The sequence below is a fragment of the Hyperolius riggenbachi genome, chromosome 6, assembly GCF_040937935.1.
Source record: "Hyperolius riggenbachi isolate aHypRig1 chromosome 6, aHypRig1.pri, whole genome shotgun sequence".
Taxonomy (NCBI): domain Eukaryota; kingdom Metazoa; phylum Chordata; class Amphibia; order Anura; family Hyperoliidae; genus Hyperolius; species Hyperolius riggenbachi.
The window spans coordinates 312,868,453-312,887,276 of NC_090651.1; the positions used below are offsets into that span (position 1 = coordinate 312,868,453).

General features: G+C 40.7%; 1 protein-coding gene across 3 annotated transcripts in view; it reads left to right on the forward strand.

The window, feature by feature from the left end:
* Positions 1 to 18,824, forward strand: part of CACNG7 (calcium voltage-gated channel auxiliary subunit gamma 7) — a 234,741-nt gene that overhangs the window by 200,316 nt on the left and 15,601 nt on the right. For 2 of the 3 annotated variants that reach the window (XM_068242984.1, XM_068242983.1), the window contains exon 4: positions 9,899 to 10,039. The exons of the other annotated variant lie outside the window; for it this stretch is intronic. In XM_068242984.1, the coding sequence (XP_068099085.1) occupies positions 9,899 to 10,039 (141 nt within the window). The remainder of the gene's footprint in view (positions 1 to 9,898; positions 10,040 to 18,824) is intronic. 3 annotated transcript variants of the gene reach the window in all.

Here is an 18,824-nt window from a genome sequence, read left to right on the forward strand (position 1 = left end):
GTGTACTCCTAAATAAAAAAAATAAAAAAAAGTAAAAAATCTGCCCTATGAGACATTTTCTCTGCCTGGAGTCATGTTACTTGTTAGTGTTACTAGGTCTCAGGTGTGTTAAATTTGGTGTCATTGCTCTCACACTCATACCAGTCACTGGAAGCTCTACATAGCACCTCATGGCAGAGAACTGTAAGGCCTCTTTCACATTAGACAACGCATGCAGGAGCCGTTTCCTGCACCCGTTGAATAGGCTGCGGTGTGTCGTTGGGATGTTGCAGTGCGACGCTGAGTAGCGGCGGAAGTAATTAATTAACCCGACGGGAAAACTCAGATTCCAGATGATAAAGTGCTCCCGGGTGCGTCGAACTGCAACGCATCGAAACAAAGCATCTGATGTGAAAGGTAAAATAAAAGTCTTTGGATTTTCATTTTACCTTGGTTAACGCAATGTTTCGACTTTGCGTTGAAACGCTGAAAAGGGGCTCTAGTGTGAAAGAGCCCTTAGAGAATTATAAAAAAAAGAAAAAAAGAATTGTTGCTCTACATTAATGGCCTAGGCTATAAAATACCTTACAACTGAGCTGCAGTATGGTGATCAAAACCATACAATGGTTTAACAGGATAGGTGCCACTCAGAGCAGACCTTACCATGGTCAACCTTGCCATAGTCAACCAATGTATAAGATGTACATTTGTAGATGAGTAAAATACTCTGTAAATGATTTTTGACTTGGGTAGCTGACATTTACCGTAAACGATTAGGCACTCCCATGAGGACAGGGAAGGACTGGCCCAAGACCTGTTGGTAACAGGTAAAAGCCATCAGATTAAAATCACTGACTGTAAGTCACTGCCACCTATAAAGTCATTTACAGTGCATTTTACTCTGGAACAAATGTACATCTAAAGGTGGCCACACACCATACATTTTTTTTGTAATTTCCTTTCAGTCGAGAAGTAAAATACTTTTTTTGTTGATTGATTTAAAAAAAATATGACCAAACTGATTTTTTTAATCAAATTGACAAAATAATATATTTTTAGTGTATAGTGTGTGGCCAGTCCACCTTGAGATGTATGTGTTCATATTTATTTTACATTTTACAGTTTTTTACTTAGTGCTTCTTTAAGTAAGGGATATAGATTACAGAGCTGAGACAAGTTTTCACACAAACACGACACAGTGACAGGAGTAGAGAAGAAAACTACCCACAGTGTTTACAATCTAAGAGGTGTGGTAATGTATATAGCAGAAAGAAAAGATGAGATATGGTAGAAATTGAAGCCAATGGGTGTTACTTGCTAGGCTACACATAATTAGATTAGACAGAAGATGTGGGATAGTTTGGAAATATAGGTATTGAGGGTCTTTTTAAACTTATTAAAAGTGAAAGATAACTAGATAGGAAGAAGGAGAGAGGCTACTTTAGGAAAATATTGCATCCCTGAAAGTGTTAGGTTAAAGTGTGTGGAACAGGAAGAGAAAGTATAGAGGGCTGTTTTGAAGAGGTAGTCAATGAAAGGACACTCAGAAAGAAGTAGAAGGGGAGTAGAGGAGAATAGATATGTTATGCAACTCCAATCATGACAGAATGGAAAGGTAACTTTCTAAATCGTAAATGTAGCAATTATAGTGAGAGATTCTGAGAACATGCTTTTTGGACATTGGTGGTCTCCTCTTTTAGGGAGGTAATTATTTTATGAAGATGAAGAGACAGGACTTGTTCTCTTTGTGAGGACTTAAAGAGAACCAGAGATGAAGCACCCTCATGTATTTTATTACATTTATCAGTGGGAACATGACAGTAAACACCTACCCTGCTTTTAGTTTCATTGTTATCTGCTTAATTAGTCTATTAGCAACTGTGATAAGAATCCATCGACTATTCAGTCGAGGTTTGACCTGGAATCATTATAGCTGAGTCACTCTTCTGTGGAGTCCTTTCAAGCCCAAGCCTTCCCCCTCCTGGCTTAGATCTTCTGCTTTGCATACTGAGAGCTGTGATGACTGGGAGGGGCTGCTGCTCCTGAGAGAGAAGCTCTGTGGCTGTAATATGATCCCTGTGTGCTCTGTGTGCACTAGATTCTCATAGGAATGAAACTGCAGTTATTATCAGTGACACTTCCTACAGGCAGATCATACCAAAATGAAAGCACATAGATGAAAGGCTGCATTTAGCCTAGATAGCAGCATAGTCTCATATAGCCTAGACAGCACATCCAGAACAACTCATATAACCCGGAAGGAGAAGGGATATGAGCCGGCGGCCATATTTGATTTTTCCTGGAGCAATAATGGATAAAAAACACTAAAAAAGGCACACCAGAGCGGCAAAATTATCAGGTAGAGCATTTATTCTTTACAAGCTATCAACTGATATGTTTATTTTGTGTGAAACGTTCATCTCTGGTTCCCTTTAAGAAGAGGCTTGAGTTGAGGAAAACTCCAAGGAAACAAATTTGTTAGGTTTTCAGAAGAATATAACCCTTTACAGGTAAAGAAAAGTCAGAAAGTAGGATTGACAGTGAAGGGAAATAAAAATGTCAGCTCAGTTCCATTCAGGTTGAGCTATTATAGAGGTACAATTACATGCACTATAACTGTCACCCTCAGGAATTGTGACTCGGTTACCATGTTGACAGTTCTGGCCATGATCCCATACATATGTATCTCTGAGCTACAGCCAAGAGATGAGTACTGTTCCCGGGAAGGGGAAGAGGAGTGATGGCACCGTCACAGTGTATGACGAAGTGGCTTTCAGCAGATGGAGTAATGAGGGGAAGAATGCTTTTTGGCATTGCTGTCCCTTAAAGGTCCAACAAGGCAGATCTTTGAGTGACCTTGGGCGACGCTTGAACACATGCTAGCTTTTCAGCCAAGACGGCACCAAATGGCTGCCTCCGCCAAATGCATTCTATCATTAGTGATGGTCCTGTCTAGAACTCATGGAGAAGCATGTGATCAGTTTGGTCTGGTGATAGATAAGTAAGTCTCTGATTTGCTAGTCATGATCATGTGCTAACGCAAGATGTGATCACAGCAAATCAGAGCATTACAAATATATCAGCTGATAAAACAAATCACATGCTTTTCCATGAGTTTTCCTAGACATGACCATCACTATCTACCACGTGTACAAGGCTTTAGGTTCCTTTAACCACTTGAGGACTGCAGTGCTAAACCCCCCTAGTGACCAGACCATTTTCAGTAAAATTGGCCACTGCAGCTTTAAGGTCAAGCTGCAGGGCCGCACAACACAGCACACAAGTGATTCCCCCCCCTTTTCTCCCCACCAGCAGAGCTCTCTGTTGGTGGGGTCTGATCGCTCCCCCATGTTTATTTTTTTTTAATAAATGTTATTGGTGTCATTTTTTTAAAAAAGAAACCCTGTTTCTTTAAATCCCTTCCCTCCCTCCCTCCCTACAGCCAGCCAATTATGGCGATCGGCTGTCATAGGCTTCTGCCTATGAGAGCCGATCGCTCTCTTGTCCCCCAGGGGAACAGCGGTGTGACACGCCGATCGCAGCACTGCACCATGTAAATAGATGGCGAGATCGCCGTCTAACAGTCTCCCGAGCGGCAATAGCCGCTTGGAGACTGAAGGCGGGGCTCCGCCCCCCCAAGCAGGAGGCTGCGCGCGATCTCCTGCAAAACAGAGCCCCAGGACTTTACGCCAATTGGCGTTAGGCGGTCCTGGGGCTGCCGCCGCGGCCACGCCGTCGGCAAGAGGTAAAGTACAATACATAGAATCCTGGTAAATCTGAGTTTCAATGCCTTATCCCTGTATATCGGATAAGTGCCTCCCAAACATATATGAAGAGATGGATGACAGTTTGAAATGATTGTTAGGACTGGGCATAGCAAATAAAGCATAAATAGTTCATCTGTATTGAAGTGGTATTACAGACTAATAGACGAATATTTTACCAAAAGATGGACTGAAAGTGGTCAAGGAGAAACTTAAACATGAGGAGAAGAGAGTTACCAAGCAGTTTGGAATCATGAGAGAAAAGGCAAAGAAAAAATGGAAGAAGGTGATGGAAAGTCGAGAGGGTTTTTATTCAGACTTAAAGTGAACCCGAGGCGAAAATAAACTGATGAGATAAACAATTGTATTGATCCTCCTACTTCTAAAATTACCTTTTTCTAGATAACCCATGGTTTTATTTTATATTTAAACATTTACAAAGTAAAATGAATATTTTGCTGTCTCTGTTCAGTGGCAGCCTATTAAGTGTTCCTAAATGAAAATACATGAACTATTGACCTTTTTCCTATCTCCTTCTGCTCTCAGAAGTTGTATTCAGCCAGGAAAACCTTTATGGCTGTAATTTGCTTATTAGTGATGTACTGTATACTATATTCCAGGCAAGGTACCGACAAGACAGAAGCTGTCACTCCCATGCATAAAAATTAACTTTTTCAGACAGCAAACTAAAACAAGTAAAACAAACCTGGTTTTACACTTTACATACACATGTTTATCTCATCATGTCACATGTCGTCTCAGCCTAACATCCAGTAAAAGAGCCCCAAAACATACTTTACATTTACTCCTTCTCCTGAGCACTATCTCTCAGCCTTCTGTGGATTAGTGCCAACGTACAAACAAACCTCTCCTATGAATGCAATACAGATATACAGTCACCTCACCCTGACAATCAACAATAACATACAGATACAGTTTCAATTACTACAGAAGACATCATGAGAAAGACATGAAACGCAAAGAAACTAAGCCACTCTACACCTGGTCCTATAGCAGGCAATAGCTTTTACCAAACTCTTGGCACAAGAGAAGGAACATTTGAGAGTTCAGTCAGCACAAACAGAAGGGTGGAGACTATACTGCTGGAAATAGTGTCGAGTGGGTAAGGTGTGAGGCACAATCATGTGATATTCAATTTTTTATGGTGTTCTCCCAGCAAAAAAAAATGCTTCAAGGCACAATGGTCTGACTTATATTCTTTCTTCCATCACAGAATTATACGATCTCCAAAATATTGTATGATGCTAGTCCCTGCTCAGTACAAAGTTCTACTCTAAACAAAGGTCAGGTACAGAGGACTCTCATAGTGGCAGCATTGAAGTGTTAGTGTTAAAGAGGAACTCCAGTGAAAATAATGTAATGAAAAAATTGCTTCATTTTTACAATAATTATGTATCAATGATTTAGTCAGTGTTTGCCCATTGTAAAATCTTTTAAATCCCTGATTTATATTCTGACATTTATCACATGCTGACATTTTTACTGCTGGCAAGTGATGTAGCTGCTGTATGCTGTTTTGGCAGTTGGGAACAGCTGTAAACAGCTATTTCCCACAAGGCAACGAGGTTCACAGACAGGAAACTGCCAGAAGTACCTCGGTACTCAGAGCTTCTTGTGGGAGGGGTTTCACCACAATATCAGTCACACAGCGCCCACTAATGGTCTGTTTGTGAAAAGGAATAGATTTCTCATGTAAAAGGGGGTATCAGCTACTGATTGGGATAAAGTTCAATTCTTGGTCGGAGTTTCTCTTTAAGTCTCCAGGTGTTAGTGGTGGTGTTGTCTAATACATGGGTACATTTTGTTGTTATGTGGTGGTGTTATTTTGCATGAATACATTGTGATCCATGTATGAACACTTGGTAAATACTCCACACTTAGTTGTCAAACTATAATTAAAGCTGGGTTCACACTTATTAAAAATCATGTGCGTTTTCCAAATGCGTGCTTGGAAAAAAACCCCTTCTTGCAGCATAAATGTGCAATTTTTCCATGGACTTTCATTATCTTCAGAAAACGTGAATGCGAATGTGGAATATTGTGAAAAAACGTGCACAAAATTGACAGGGTTTTTTTGGCAGTGATAAGCATGAACTCTCTCTTTAACTGTTAAAAATGAAAGTCCGCTTAGGCTGGGTTTACACTGGCAGAAAAAGTGTTCCGCATACCGGAACTGAACTGAACGAATTAGCAGGCAGGTGAACGGATTCTTGCATAGCAATAGAATGCAGTCCCATTAGTCCATTCAGAATACTGTAGATCATTTCATTCCAACAAGCGGAACAAAAGGATGTGCACAATCCCGCTGTCATCACCCGGAGTGTACGGCGCAGGCACAGACCATACTGGGCCTGCACAGTACACTCCGGGTGACATCAGCAGGAGCGAGGACACGGCAACGCAGGCGCAGTGGTTTTTAGACTTTAAAGTCTGAAATTCCAGAAGTGAACCGGAGGCGGGGCCGGAGCATCGGTGAGTGGCTGCGCGGGCACAGGATGTCTGCGGGGGGACCATTAGAAGCCCCTGGTAAGTTCAACTCATTTTCCCCTGACCCCCCCACAGTATCCCTTTAAAGGGGAGGGTCCTTTTACACTTAATGCATTGGTATGCGTTAGTGCGTTTTGGTACACGTTTTTTCCATAGCAGTGCATTGTGAAAAAGCTTTTAGTTAAATTTGTGTATAGTGGGAACTGAGCCATAGGAAAACATGGAAATTGCTTTGAAAATCAGTTTTCTTTCAGTTAAAACCGAGAGCAACTGATTAAGTGTAAAAAGGGCCTGACACTAATATTTGAAATAGGAACCCTTTGCAGGTGTTTTGGATAAATTAGCTGAATAGAGCCTGAGACTTTGAGCCGAGAATATTGAACGTTTTCACAATGTTCTAGTGGACTTAGATTTTGATTTGGGGGTTTTCATAATCTGTAAGTCAGAATAATCATCAAAATTATAATAAATAAAGGCTTCAAATATCTCACTTTGCGTGTAAGGAGTCAATTTCATATATTTGTTTCACCCTTTTAAGTTGATTTATTCAACCATTTCAGCCTTCAGTCGTTTTTCACCTTATGCATCCGAGCATTTTTCACCTAACATTCATTCAACAATAACTTTATCACTAATTATGACAATGAATTGATCTATATCTTGTTTTTTCCGCCACCAATTAGGCTTTCTTTTGGTGGTACATTTTGCTAAGAATTTTTTTTAAATGCATTTTAATAGGAATATAAAGAAAAAATTGAAAAATTCATTATTTCTGTTTTTGGCAATTATAGCTTTAAAATAATACATGCTACCATAATTAAAACCTATGTATTTTATTTGCCCAATTGTCTCGGTTATTACATCATTTCAATTATGTCCCTATCACAAAGTATGGTGCCAATATTTTGTAAAGAAAGGTGCATTTTTTTCAGTTTTGCATCCATCACTATTTACAAGCTTATAATTTTAAAAAAATATTAGTAATACACCCTCTTCACATGCATATGAAAAAAGTTCAGACCCTTAGGTAACTATTTATATATTTTTTTTGCATTTTTTCTTTCATTAAACATTTTATTTGGGTAATTTTTGTGGGAGGTAAACAGTTAATTCTAAATGTAATAATATGTGTTTATTTAATAAAAAAAAATTATGTGGATGCAGTTTTACTATTTGGCCACAAGATGGCCACAGTCAATTTTTTTTTTAGTCCTGGAAACTGTTTTTTTTTTCCCCCTCAGATAGACTGCGGTGGGTTTTTCTGCCAGGGACCTAAATCAATGAATGACTTAGAATATTGTTGGTTAAAGTCAACATCAACAAACAATATGAACTGCTAACCTGCAGAGGATTATTTTTGTTTTTCAGTTTTTAGTGTGCGGTTCATTTTAATGCTAAAAAGTACATTTTCATCAGGTCAGATACAGTAAAGCAGGGGAGAGAAAAAAAGGCAACATAGTAAAATGGATTTTGTTCTTTTATAGCGGCACAGACTGAACAGACAGGTAGCTAAATCAATAGGAGCCTCAGAACAAAGTCTGAACCAGGGACCTATCATGTCTCCAAAAAAATCATTAAAAGTCTCGTCCAAACATTTGCCTGCTAGCTTTAAATTGGAAAGAATATAGATTCACATTTTTTATTACTGGTTCCAAGCTTGCCGAGGTTCAAATATCAGATAACAATGTAACAAGGGAATAGGACAGTACTATTTTTTTTTTTCTCTTTCAAAGGCAAATAATGTAGCTATCACAAAAAATGGTGATCCAAAAATTACCTTTCAAAATGTCTCCTCAAATTACTGCTTTGACCGAAACGCAGAAGACTCCTCTACAAAACAAATGTTCATGCTGATAGAGGGAAGATAAATGGCTCATAAAATATACCGCAGTAATGTTGAAGACTAAAGAGAGAGATCAAGGGATCAACTTTCACCCAGCAGGTTTTCGGCATCAGTTCTTGGATGTATTTCCAGTGCAGCTAAGAGTTTTAAGGTTCCTAGCAATTCCTCTATCAACTATCTATCATCTTGTGAGTCAGAATGGTATTTTATTCATTTGTTCTATTACATATTCAACTTTAATGGTTTTTTAAATATTTTTTTTTTGCGCTTGTACAATTTATTTTCATAATGTAATGTTAGCAGATGTTGAGCTAGATGGCCACAGTCATGTGATAATGCAGTCATATGGCCATGGGTTCAGGACAGTGAAATACCATATTGGTAGGGAGATGTTGTTGACAGCAGAGCTTCCGCATATCTGTCAGGAGCCAATTTCATTGGCTTTTGACCCCATGATTGCTGTGAGCCAATCACAGCAATCAGTGTGCAAAATAGGAAGAGTAGGGCTCTTGCCTTTAAGGGGTCAGAGCAGTCTGGTACATAGGGGGTTAAGACACTGATTATTTGACCTAAGAATGTGGCAGAGACCTGCGAAATGTGTTGTCTTTTTAAGGTGTTCAATCAAAAAACCTATTTATTCTTTTAAGGTTTATCAAGTTTTTTATAAGTTATCCCTACCACCCTCAGTTGTTTTTTAAGTGCATTAACACCATTTTTGTAGGGTGGCTCCTCCACTCTAAATTACTCTCCACCCCCCCAGTTCTCTTTTTCTTTGGGCAGTGGCTATGTTGTGAGTTCCCCTGGAGCTCCTAACCAACCTTTGTCCTTGCGTGTGGCCCATCTACATAGTTACATAGTTATTTGGGTTGCGAAAAGACATACGTCCATCGAGTTCAACCAGAACGTCCATCGAGTTCAACCTACCTGCAGAGAACCAAGGACCCGCGTGAGGATGGGTATTTCCTCACTTGCCCAATATTGTGGTTGCTGGTCTTGCAACTCACGCTTGAGTACCTCTCCATTGCATCTATAAACATATATCTGATGTAATTAACTCATACACTATATGGGAATCCTGTGCTCTCTGTGTTTCTTATGTTTTTTTTAAATGGCCTTCGGACTACTCCAGACATGCTCCTAGCAATTGTCGTAACACTTTCATGGAAAAAATCCAATCTAATTGATCCATTTGCCTGAAAGAGGTTGTCCAAGGGATTTTTCAGGAGGGCCATTGACATACACAAATTTCTTTTTAACTGTAACTAATTGCATAAAAATCATTAACCTATAATTTATACCATTGATATTTGTTTTTTGAATACACCATTGCCTTGACAAACTCAAGTTTTTACAGCCCTATTAACAGTTAACAACAACAACAGCAAATCAAACAGGTCTAAAGAAAAAAAAAATCTGCTAATGATATTCAAAACTATGTATTCGAAAGTACTCATATCTGTGTGAAAATATGCTTGTCTTATGTTTGTATTATCTTGCTGTGCAGTTTGATGTTCTCTGTTAGCAGCCATTTACGGCAAAGAGAGACAACTCATTTTTGGATATTTTTGAGTATAAGAATACATGAGAACTATAAATATTTTACTTTTTTCCAACAAGGAACAGTTTTTTGTTTATGTTCGGTGATATTTTACATTTTAGACTTTAACTAGTGTGCAATAGTCACAACCGTGGAATATTAGCGTCACCTGTGCATATTATATCATGCTTGTGCATCTCTTTATGCTTCCTTGTGTTATGTGTATGTGTATGGCTTGTCAACGTTTATGTTTTACCTTTTTCACAGAGACCATCCGTAGTGCAACACCATTTCCAATGGTTAGCCTTTTCCTTGTGTTTACTGCCTTTGTCATAAGCAACATTGGTCATATCCGACCACAGAGGACCATACTGGCCTTTGTGTCTGGTATATTCTTCATACTGTCTGGTAAGCTTTATATGTTTCTATATGGAATTTTTTGTTTTATGTTGTTTTGTTTTAATAAAATCAGAATTACAAACCACAAACTGTTTTAGGTATAAATGTATTCTGTGCAATGTGTACGTTTTTTCTTTTTCCTCTAGAAGCAAAAATAATGCCTAAAGTATAATGTCCACCAGAGCATTTAAGAAAGAGTAAGGGTGGGTTAGAACTTCTGTAAAGCTTTTATTATTGCCTTTGATCTGACTGGGGAGAGTTTTGTCCACTTCCCCTTTCAGTGACAAGCATGAATGAGACAAGCAGTATGGTAGGAAGCAGGGAATTGGCTACCTAATAAGTTTGGGTACAAAGACTTATTGGTATTGGGTTTTTGGGCTGATAACTAAGAGTTTTTGATAGGCCCCTGTGTTGCTGCAACCAATCATACAATTATCAGGAAGCTGAAATTATTGGGAAGTTGCAAACGATAAAAAAAGGGGGGGGAGGGGGTATAGGCTAGGATTATTAATTAAGGTTAAGTATTACTTGTCAGTGTTGGGTGGTAAGCAAGGGAAGGTTAGTTTTAGAGTTTGAAGAGTAGCGTTAGACAATGGGAAATGTTTAACTTCAGTGAAGGGGGGATATAGATGTCTGGAGAGAGCTACTGTTGTTGGGAGACTAAGATTAGACAAGACAAGTGCGATTTATATAGCGCTATTCTCCTGGCTGACTCAAAGCGCTTGAGCTGCAGGCGCTAGGGCGTGCTCATTAGGCAGTAGCAGTGTTAGGGAGTCTAGCCCAAGGACTCCCTACTAAATAGATGCTGGCTTACAAAACAGGAAGAGCCAAGGTTTGAACCCAGGTCTCCTGTGTCTGAAGCAAAGCCCTTAACCAATACACTATCCAGTCACGATTAGGTATCAGGAAGGAGAAGCCATCCACTGGAGAGGGGGGTTGGATTAGGTCTCAGTAAAGTGATTTGGAAATTGAAAAATTCGGTTGGATTAGGCAGTTGAAGGGGAGATGCACTCGAACGTCAACAAAAATGCCATCACAATGCCAAATATTAGAGTATCAATATTAGCTTTGCTGATTTTCTGCTCATCAGAATCCAGAGCAGAATAAAATCACATCAGATCCATATACACCCACTGGGTTAAATCTATACTAACAGTGGGATGCGAAAGTTTGGGCAACCTTGTTAATTGTCATGATTTTCCTGTATAAATCGTTGGTTGTTGCGATAAAAAATGTCAATTAAATATATCATATTGGAGACACACACATTGATATTTGAGAAGTGAAATGCAGTTTATTGGATTTACAGAAAGTGTGCAATAATTGTTAAAACAAAATTAGGCAGGTGCATACATTTGGGCACTGCTGTAATTTTATTGATTCCAAAACCTTTAGAACTATTATTTGAACTCAAATTGGCTTGGTAAGCTCAGTGATCCCTGACCTACATACACAGGTGAATCCAATTATGAGAAAGAGGGGTCAATTGTAAGTTTCCCTCCTCTTTTAATTTTCTCTGAAGAGTAGCAACATGGGGGTCTCAAAACAACTCTCAAATGATCCTGAAGACAAAGATTGTTCACCATCATGGTTTAGGGGAAGGATACAGAAAGCTGTCTCAGAGGTTTCAGCTGTCTGTTTCCACAGTTAGGAACATATTGAGGAAATGGAAGACCACAGGCTCAGTTCAAGTTGAGGCTTGAAGTGGCAGACCACGAAAAATCTCAGATAGACAGAAGCGGCGAATGGTGAGAACAGTCCGCGTCAACCCACAGACCAGCACCAAAGATCTACAACATCATCTTGCTGCAGATGGAGTCACTGTGCATTGTTTAACCATTCAGCGCACTTTACACAAGGAGATGCTGTATGCGAGAGTGATGCAGAGAAAGCCTTTTCTCTGCCCATAGCACAAACACAGTCGTGTGAGGTATGCTAAAGCACATTTGGACAAGCCAGCTTGATTTTGGAATAAGTTGCTGTGGACTGATGAAACTAAAATTGAGTTATCTGGGCTTAACAAGCAGCGTTATGTATGGAGGAAAAATACCTCAGCATTCCAAGAACAACACCTGCTACTTACAGTAAAATATGGTGGTGGTTCCATCATGCAGTGGGGCTGTGTGGCCAGTTCAGGGACTGGGAATCTTGTCAAAGTTGAGGGATGCATGGATTCCACTCACTATCGGCAGATTCTGGAGACCAATGTCCAGGAATCAGTGAGAAAGCTGAAGCTGCGCCGGGGCTGGATCTTTTAACAAGACAACAACCCTAAACACTGCTCAAAATCCACTAAGGCATTCATGCAGAAGAACAAGCACAACGTTCTGGAATGGCCATAGCAGTCCCAAGACCTGAATATAATTGAAAATCTGTGGTGTGAGTTAGAGAGCTGTCCATGCTCAGAAGCCATCAAACCTGAATGAACTAGAGATGTTTTGTAAAGAGGAATGGTCCAAAATACCTTCAACCAGAATACAGACTCTCATTGGAACCTACAGGAAGTGTTTAGAGGCTGTAATTTCTGCAAAAGGAGGATCTACTAAATATTGATTTCATTTCTTTTTTGTGGTGCCCAAATGTATGCACCTGCCTAATATTTTTTAACCCTCTGGGCGATACAATTATATCGCTCAGGAGGTGGCGTAGCACTATTTTTAAAAAATTTTTATTTTTTAAATCATGTAGCGAGCCCAGGGCTCCCTACATGATAGCTGCAGCGCAGCGGCATCCCCCCACCCACTCCGATCGCCTTCGGCGATCAGAGTAAGCAGGAAATCCCGTTCAGAACGGGATTTCCTGCTGGGCTTCCCCGGTCGCCATGGCGACAGGGTGGGATGACGTCACCGACGTCATGGACGTCGTGACGTCAGAGGGAGTTCCGATCCACCCCTCAGCGCTGCCTGGCACTGATTTGCCAGGCTGCGCAAGGGGTCGGGGAGGGGGGGGGGCTGCGCGGCACGGCAGGTAGCGGCGTATCGGCGGCGAGCGGAAGTTACATGCAGCTAGCAAAGTGCTAGCTGCATGTAACAAAAAAAAATTATGCAAATCGGCCCACCAGGGCCTGAGAACTCCTCCTGCGCGACATACCACAAGCTCAGCTCGGGATTATCGCTCAGGAGGTTAAACAATTATTGCACACTTTCTGTAAATCCAATAAACGTCATTTCACTTCTCAAATTTCACTCTGTGTGTCTCCTATATGGTATATTTAACTGACATTTTTTATCGTAACAACCAACGATTTATACAGGAAAATCATGACGATTAACAAGGTTGCCCAAACTTTCGCATCCCACTGTAAGAGACAAAGGCAACAAATTATGTAAATATATAGTGATTGATTATAATTGTATTTATTAGGTCTACTGCAAACAAATATATTTTTAACTCATGTTTTTAAATCAAGGAAATGTAGATGAAACTGTGTTCTTTTTAGTGGTTGGTGTTGGTGTAAAATCAGTATTTTTGCTTGCGTTAACCCCCTGAGCTCCATATGTGCCAATTTTTCCTTACAAATGAGTGTCATGGCACTCTCTGTATTGGAGAAACACAGAAGCACCATAACACTTGTCAAGAGGCCATAGCTACGCACTGTAAGCGCACATACGGGACTCGGGGGGTGAATTAAGGCAAAAACACTGGCAAAGTCATTATAAGTTTTGTATGAGAACACAATACAGGGAATGTTGATTTTTTAATTTATAGTCTTTTTAACCACTCTATGACTGCCTAACACCCATCGGTGGCAGCAGAGTGGCTCCCCCAGGACCGTCTAGCACCGATCGGCGCCAAATCCTGGGGACGGAGATTAGCGGGGGTCGCTCACATCTGTGCTGAGTTACTGAGCTCCGCTCCAAAAACAGCCTGCCAGCTGCAATCGGAGCTGGCAGGCTATAAAAAAAAATGCCCGCAAATGCTTGTACAGCACTGCGATCTTGTGCAGTGCACTACGAAGAACAGCTCTGTCACTGAGCTGTCCCAAGGAGAGGCTCAAAAAGTGATCCCTCTCATAGGCTGATGCCTATGTGAGGCGATCACAGGGATTGGATTTCCGGGGGAGGGAAAAATAAAAAAAAAAATAGACTTTTTTATTCAAAAAAATACAATTAAATGAATTAAAAAAATTGCAGCAGCAATCAGATACCACTAACAGAAAGCTATGTTGGTGGCAAGACAAGGAGACAAGATTAATTTGTGTGCTAAGTTCTATGGCTGTGCAGCAAACTGTTAAAGCTGCAGTGCTGAATTGTAAAAAATGGCCTGGTCGCTAGAGGGGTGTGAGCCTGTGGCCCATAAGAGGTTAAAGCCCTAGTTCACCAACCCATATTTTTTATTCTTAGCAAAGGTGAATAGGGATAGGAATATGCCAACATGCACACAATGTTTATATCTGAGGCGACTATAGCAAAGAAATTTCATTTGGAAAAGTCAATCAAATGACTATGAGATATGTGCTCAAAGCAGTGGCGTAGCAATGGGGGATTCAGAGGTTGTGATCACAACAGGGCCCTTGGACCTTTGACTGGTAAAGTCTTACGTTTTTTATGAGAATATGATACAGGCAATGTTGGCTTTAGACTTAATGGTCTGTCAAAACACCTACAGCAAATCATCAACTTGTATTAAACATAAGACCACTGTTCACTTTCAATGTTTGGCAGGTAGTTCACCTCTATAAGATTGCTTTAGAAGGAGACCTTCCAGTGGTTTCACTTTGAACCATAAGGATGGCTGCAGTAGCTGCTATACAGTGCACTGCAGGCAACAGCACTCTAACACTGGACGGTATACGACTCTGTGTAAACATCATTTCTACACTTAGGGCTCTCTAACACTAGAGTCAAAACCAGGGTTGCCAACCCAATTTCTTATTTTTCCTGGACAAAATGGTCAAAAAATCTGGACACCCCAAGTTTTGGATGGATAGGGGGTGGAGTCAGGGGGCGGAGTCATAAGCAGGCTTTTTAGCCTTATCCTATATAACATATCACCATATTTCCTATTTAGAGCATTATGAACCACATATATGCTATAGGAAATCACCACTATATATCTTACAGCATATTAACCCCGGATGTCCTATAGCATTATCATCCCCCCTATATAGCATACTATTCCAATATATCCTAATGTAGCATATCAATTCCATAAATGTTATAGTATATAATTCCCATATATATCGGATCCTACAACAAGTCTATAGTGAAAACAGACTAGGACTATGGTAGGATTAGATTGTGAGCTCCTCTGAGGACAGTCAGTGACATGACCATGTACTCTGTAAAGTGCTGCAGAAGATGACAGTGCTATATAAATACATAATAATAATAATATGTTAGGCCATTAGAATATGACTATGGTAGAATTAGATTGTGAGCTCTCATGAGGACAGTCATTGACATGAATATGTACTCTGTAAAGTGCTGCAGAAGATGTCAGTGCTATATAAATAAATAACAATATGGTAGGACATAAGACTAGGGCTATGGTAGGATTAGATTGTGAGTTCCTCTGAGGACAGTCTGTGATATGACTATGTACTCTGTAAAGTTCTGCAGCGTTTGTCAGGTGTCAGCGAAAGAGAGAACAATAGAAACGTTGTGGGAGACACAGGGACAGATTCATGAAAATTAGACAAGAGTGAGAGGAATGTGGGGAAAAAAATGGTAGGTACATAAGAGAGATGGGGGCATGGTGGGGGAGATTAAAAAGTATAGGCACAAGAAAACAAAGTGCATGGGGGAGAGTAGAAACAGCAGAGATCTCACCAGGACTGCAGCTTTCTCATGCTGATAAAATAAGCCATTTAGGAAAGAGGAGATAGCAGGGTAGGAGGGGGCCTGGGAAGAGACACATGCTGAAAGTACAAGAGATAAGAGCGATCAGAAAGTCTGGCTGACAATCAAGCTAATCTTAAATGTCCAGAGTATTTATCTTACAATTAGGATGTAGTGTGCAGTCCTGCCTGTTGCCTCCTATTCCTTCCACGTGTCCCAGAGAATCTCCTAGCCTGACAGCAGTCCAGTCTTGATTCACTGCTGGCTGGAGTTCTCCCATCTCCTCAGGGGCTTCCTCCTCGTTCTGCCGACAGCTGCTGCAGCCAGCTTCCAGCAATACAGTTCCTTCCTGGACGGGAGTTGTGGGGGGCGGGCTCTCTTAGCTGCTGCTCTCGCTCTCTCTCATTGGCTGGAGAGAGGCAGAAGCAGCTGAAAGAACACAGCTGATTGGAGGGTGGGAGGGAAGAAGCAAGGAGAAGCCTGAGGCTTCTCACAGAGCTGCCCGGCGTGCTGCCTGTAGCCGCTGTGCACACAAGATCGCAGCTGTTTACTTTTTTGGATGGACACCTATTTCTAAGTACGGGCAACTACGGACAGGGGAAATTTCCTGTCTGTAGAACGGACTGCCCGTACTTTCACGGACGGTTGGCAACCCTGGTCGAAACTTTGCGTTAACCAAGGTAAAATAAAAGTCCATAGACTTTTACCTTTCACACCTGACACTGCGTTTCGGTACATTGCGGTTTAACGCACCCGGGAGCTTTTAATTGCCGGGAGCTAACGCTTTCCCGTTGGGTGAATTAATAGCTACCGCCGCTGATTGTGTCTCACCGCAGCATCCCGATGACCGTTGTTAGATGTTAAAGAGCCCTAAGCACATTGCTGCAATCATGATCCTCACAATATCTAGGGACTTGATGCAACTACAGATTTATATCAAATAGAGGTCATTTAAAAGCAACCTCTGTCAACTTAAACAACCATAAGATTGATTCAGGAAACTTCCTATCATGGTCTCCTATCATGGTCCCCTCACTTTTTATATAAATTCAAATTAGGATCACATATATGTGTCAATTTAGCACATAATTATGTGCATAAATGAACTCATTTATGTGCAGTAATTCGTACATAAATAACTATTTTTAAAACTATTGAGTGATTTATTCAAACTTTTCAGCCACTCTAAGGATTGGCTTATAGACTGAGCAAATAATTGCACTCAGCAGGTATTTACTGCTAACAGGGCTGCAATATTTTATTATTTGTAACAAGCTAGAAGCTGACTTAATTGCAACATGGCTCCTTTTTTGTTGAATTTAGCTTCCTGCTGTGTTGACTGCAGTCTGGCTCCTTTGCTGTTAATAAAAGTCTTCTCTCTATGTTACTCATAGCTGTCTACCCTGCTTGAGGAGTCTCGGGAGGAGATCCAACCTCTTAGAGCTCTTTTGCTTAAATAACGTCCCGTGTGGATCTCGTTGGCAGCAAAACTTCAAAAAGAGTAGAAAAAAACTATGTTGCCGAAGTTGACATGAAGCAAAATTTAAACTTAGTCAGTTTTGGAAATTCTTAGCTAGCTTTAGATTGCAATGAGAAGATACTTTTTAGTATCATTACCCTTTACAATACAGTTAATTGATAATCCACTTGCTTCACCGATTCACCTTTTCCATGAACTGTGTAGGGAGGACAGGGATGATCGTTGCATGCTGTGCCACTGGGAGTCGGCGGAGTCTCTAACTTATCACACTAGTGTCAGAAGGTGACCTGTCACTCAGGGAGGGAGCGTAGCCTGCGCATAAGCTCTATCTCCACCCCACAATGCACGCTTGGCAGCGTGGTGCATAATTAACCGGTGTTACTGGAGTGGATTGAAATGTCCGAATGAAATGGGAAATGTATTTTTTCCATATGAATTTTGTAGTCTTTGAAGTGAGAGGAATGTAGGAGCTACCATTGCTAACATTGCTTTAAAAAAATACCACATCTTTGGCTGTTGTGCTGATCCTCGGTTTCTAAATAACGAACCAGATCAATTATGCAGGTCAGGTGTTCTAAGTCCTTTGATTTATTGGCTGCTGTGTCTCAAAATGTACGGTAGATGGCAGTTTGCATTTTGCACATCACCAGTACTATGGGCCTCCTATAAAAAGGATAATCTATGCATCTGGAAAAAATGAGCTAACTTCCATCTTCAGAAACTAAAATAAAAGGTTCATTAGGTTTAATTTTCAGTTTGAAGCAGTTCTGCCATTAGTTATTTTTGTTTTATTGCTTCTTTCCCATCAAATCGTCAAACGCTAACCAATCATCTTATTGCTAAATTTCCTTTCCTTACACCATAACCTTAATCCTAAAAATAACCCCTTCCGGATGCCTGACTCTAATCTTACCTTACAAAGTGAATCCCTTTGTGATACCTATCCTTCTCCCCTAATGTTAACCCCTTCAAGATGCCAAAACATAGCTTCTCCCAAGGATAATCGCCCATAATGCCTAACCCTAAACTACATCATAACAATGCATCAACCTTAAAGCACCACTATCGTGAAAAAAAAGTAGGCAGTTAAAATCTGACAGGTTTTGGGCCAGTCCATTTCCTCATGGGTTTTCTTTGTTTTCAACAGCATTTCCTGTACAGCAGTTGCAAAGTCTAACTGATAAAATAGTGTGCAAGTGAGTGGGGAGGCTGGCTAGTATTTTGGCACCTAAACTGCTGTTCAGGAAATGCTTTTGAAAACAAAGAAAACCCTTTGAATCCCCCATAAGGAGATGGACTGGCCCAAAACCTGTTTGTTCTGTCAGATTTTAACTGCCTACTTTTTTCATGATAGTGGTCCTTTAACAAGTAAAGGTATCTCATCTCCAAGCTCAACCTCCTAACTCTCCTAAAAGTTGTCTTGTTTAACCTTTTCGGGACCGGCCACCTACCCCACCTTAAGGACCAGGCATTTTGCGTGGGAGGGGGGTGCGCACGTTTGGGGGGTCAGGCGGCCGGATCCCGTCTGTGGCTG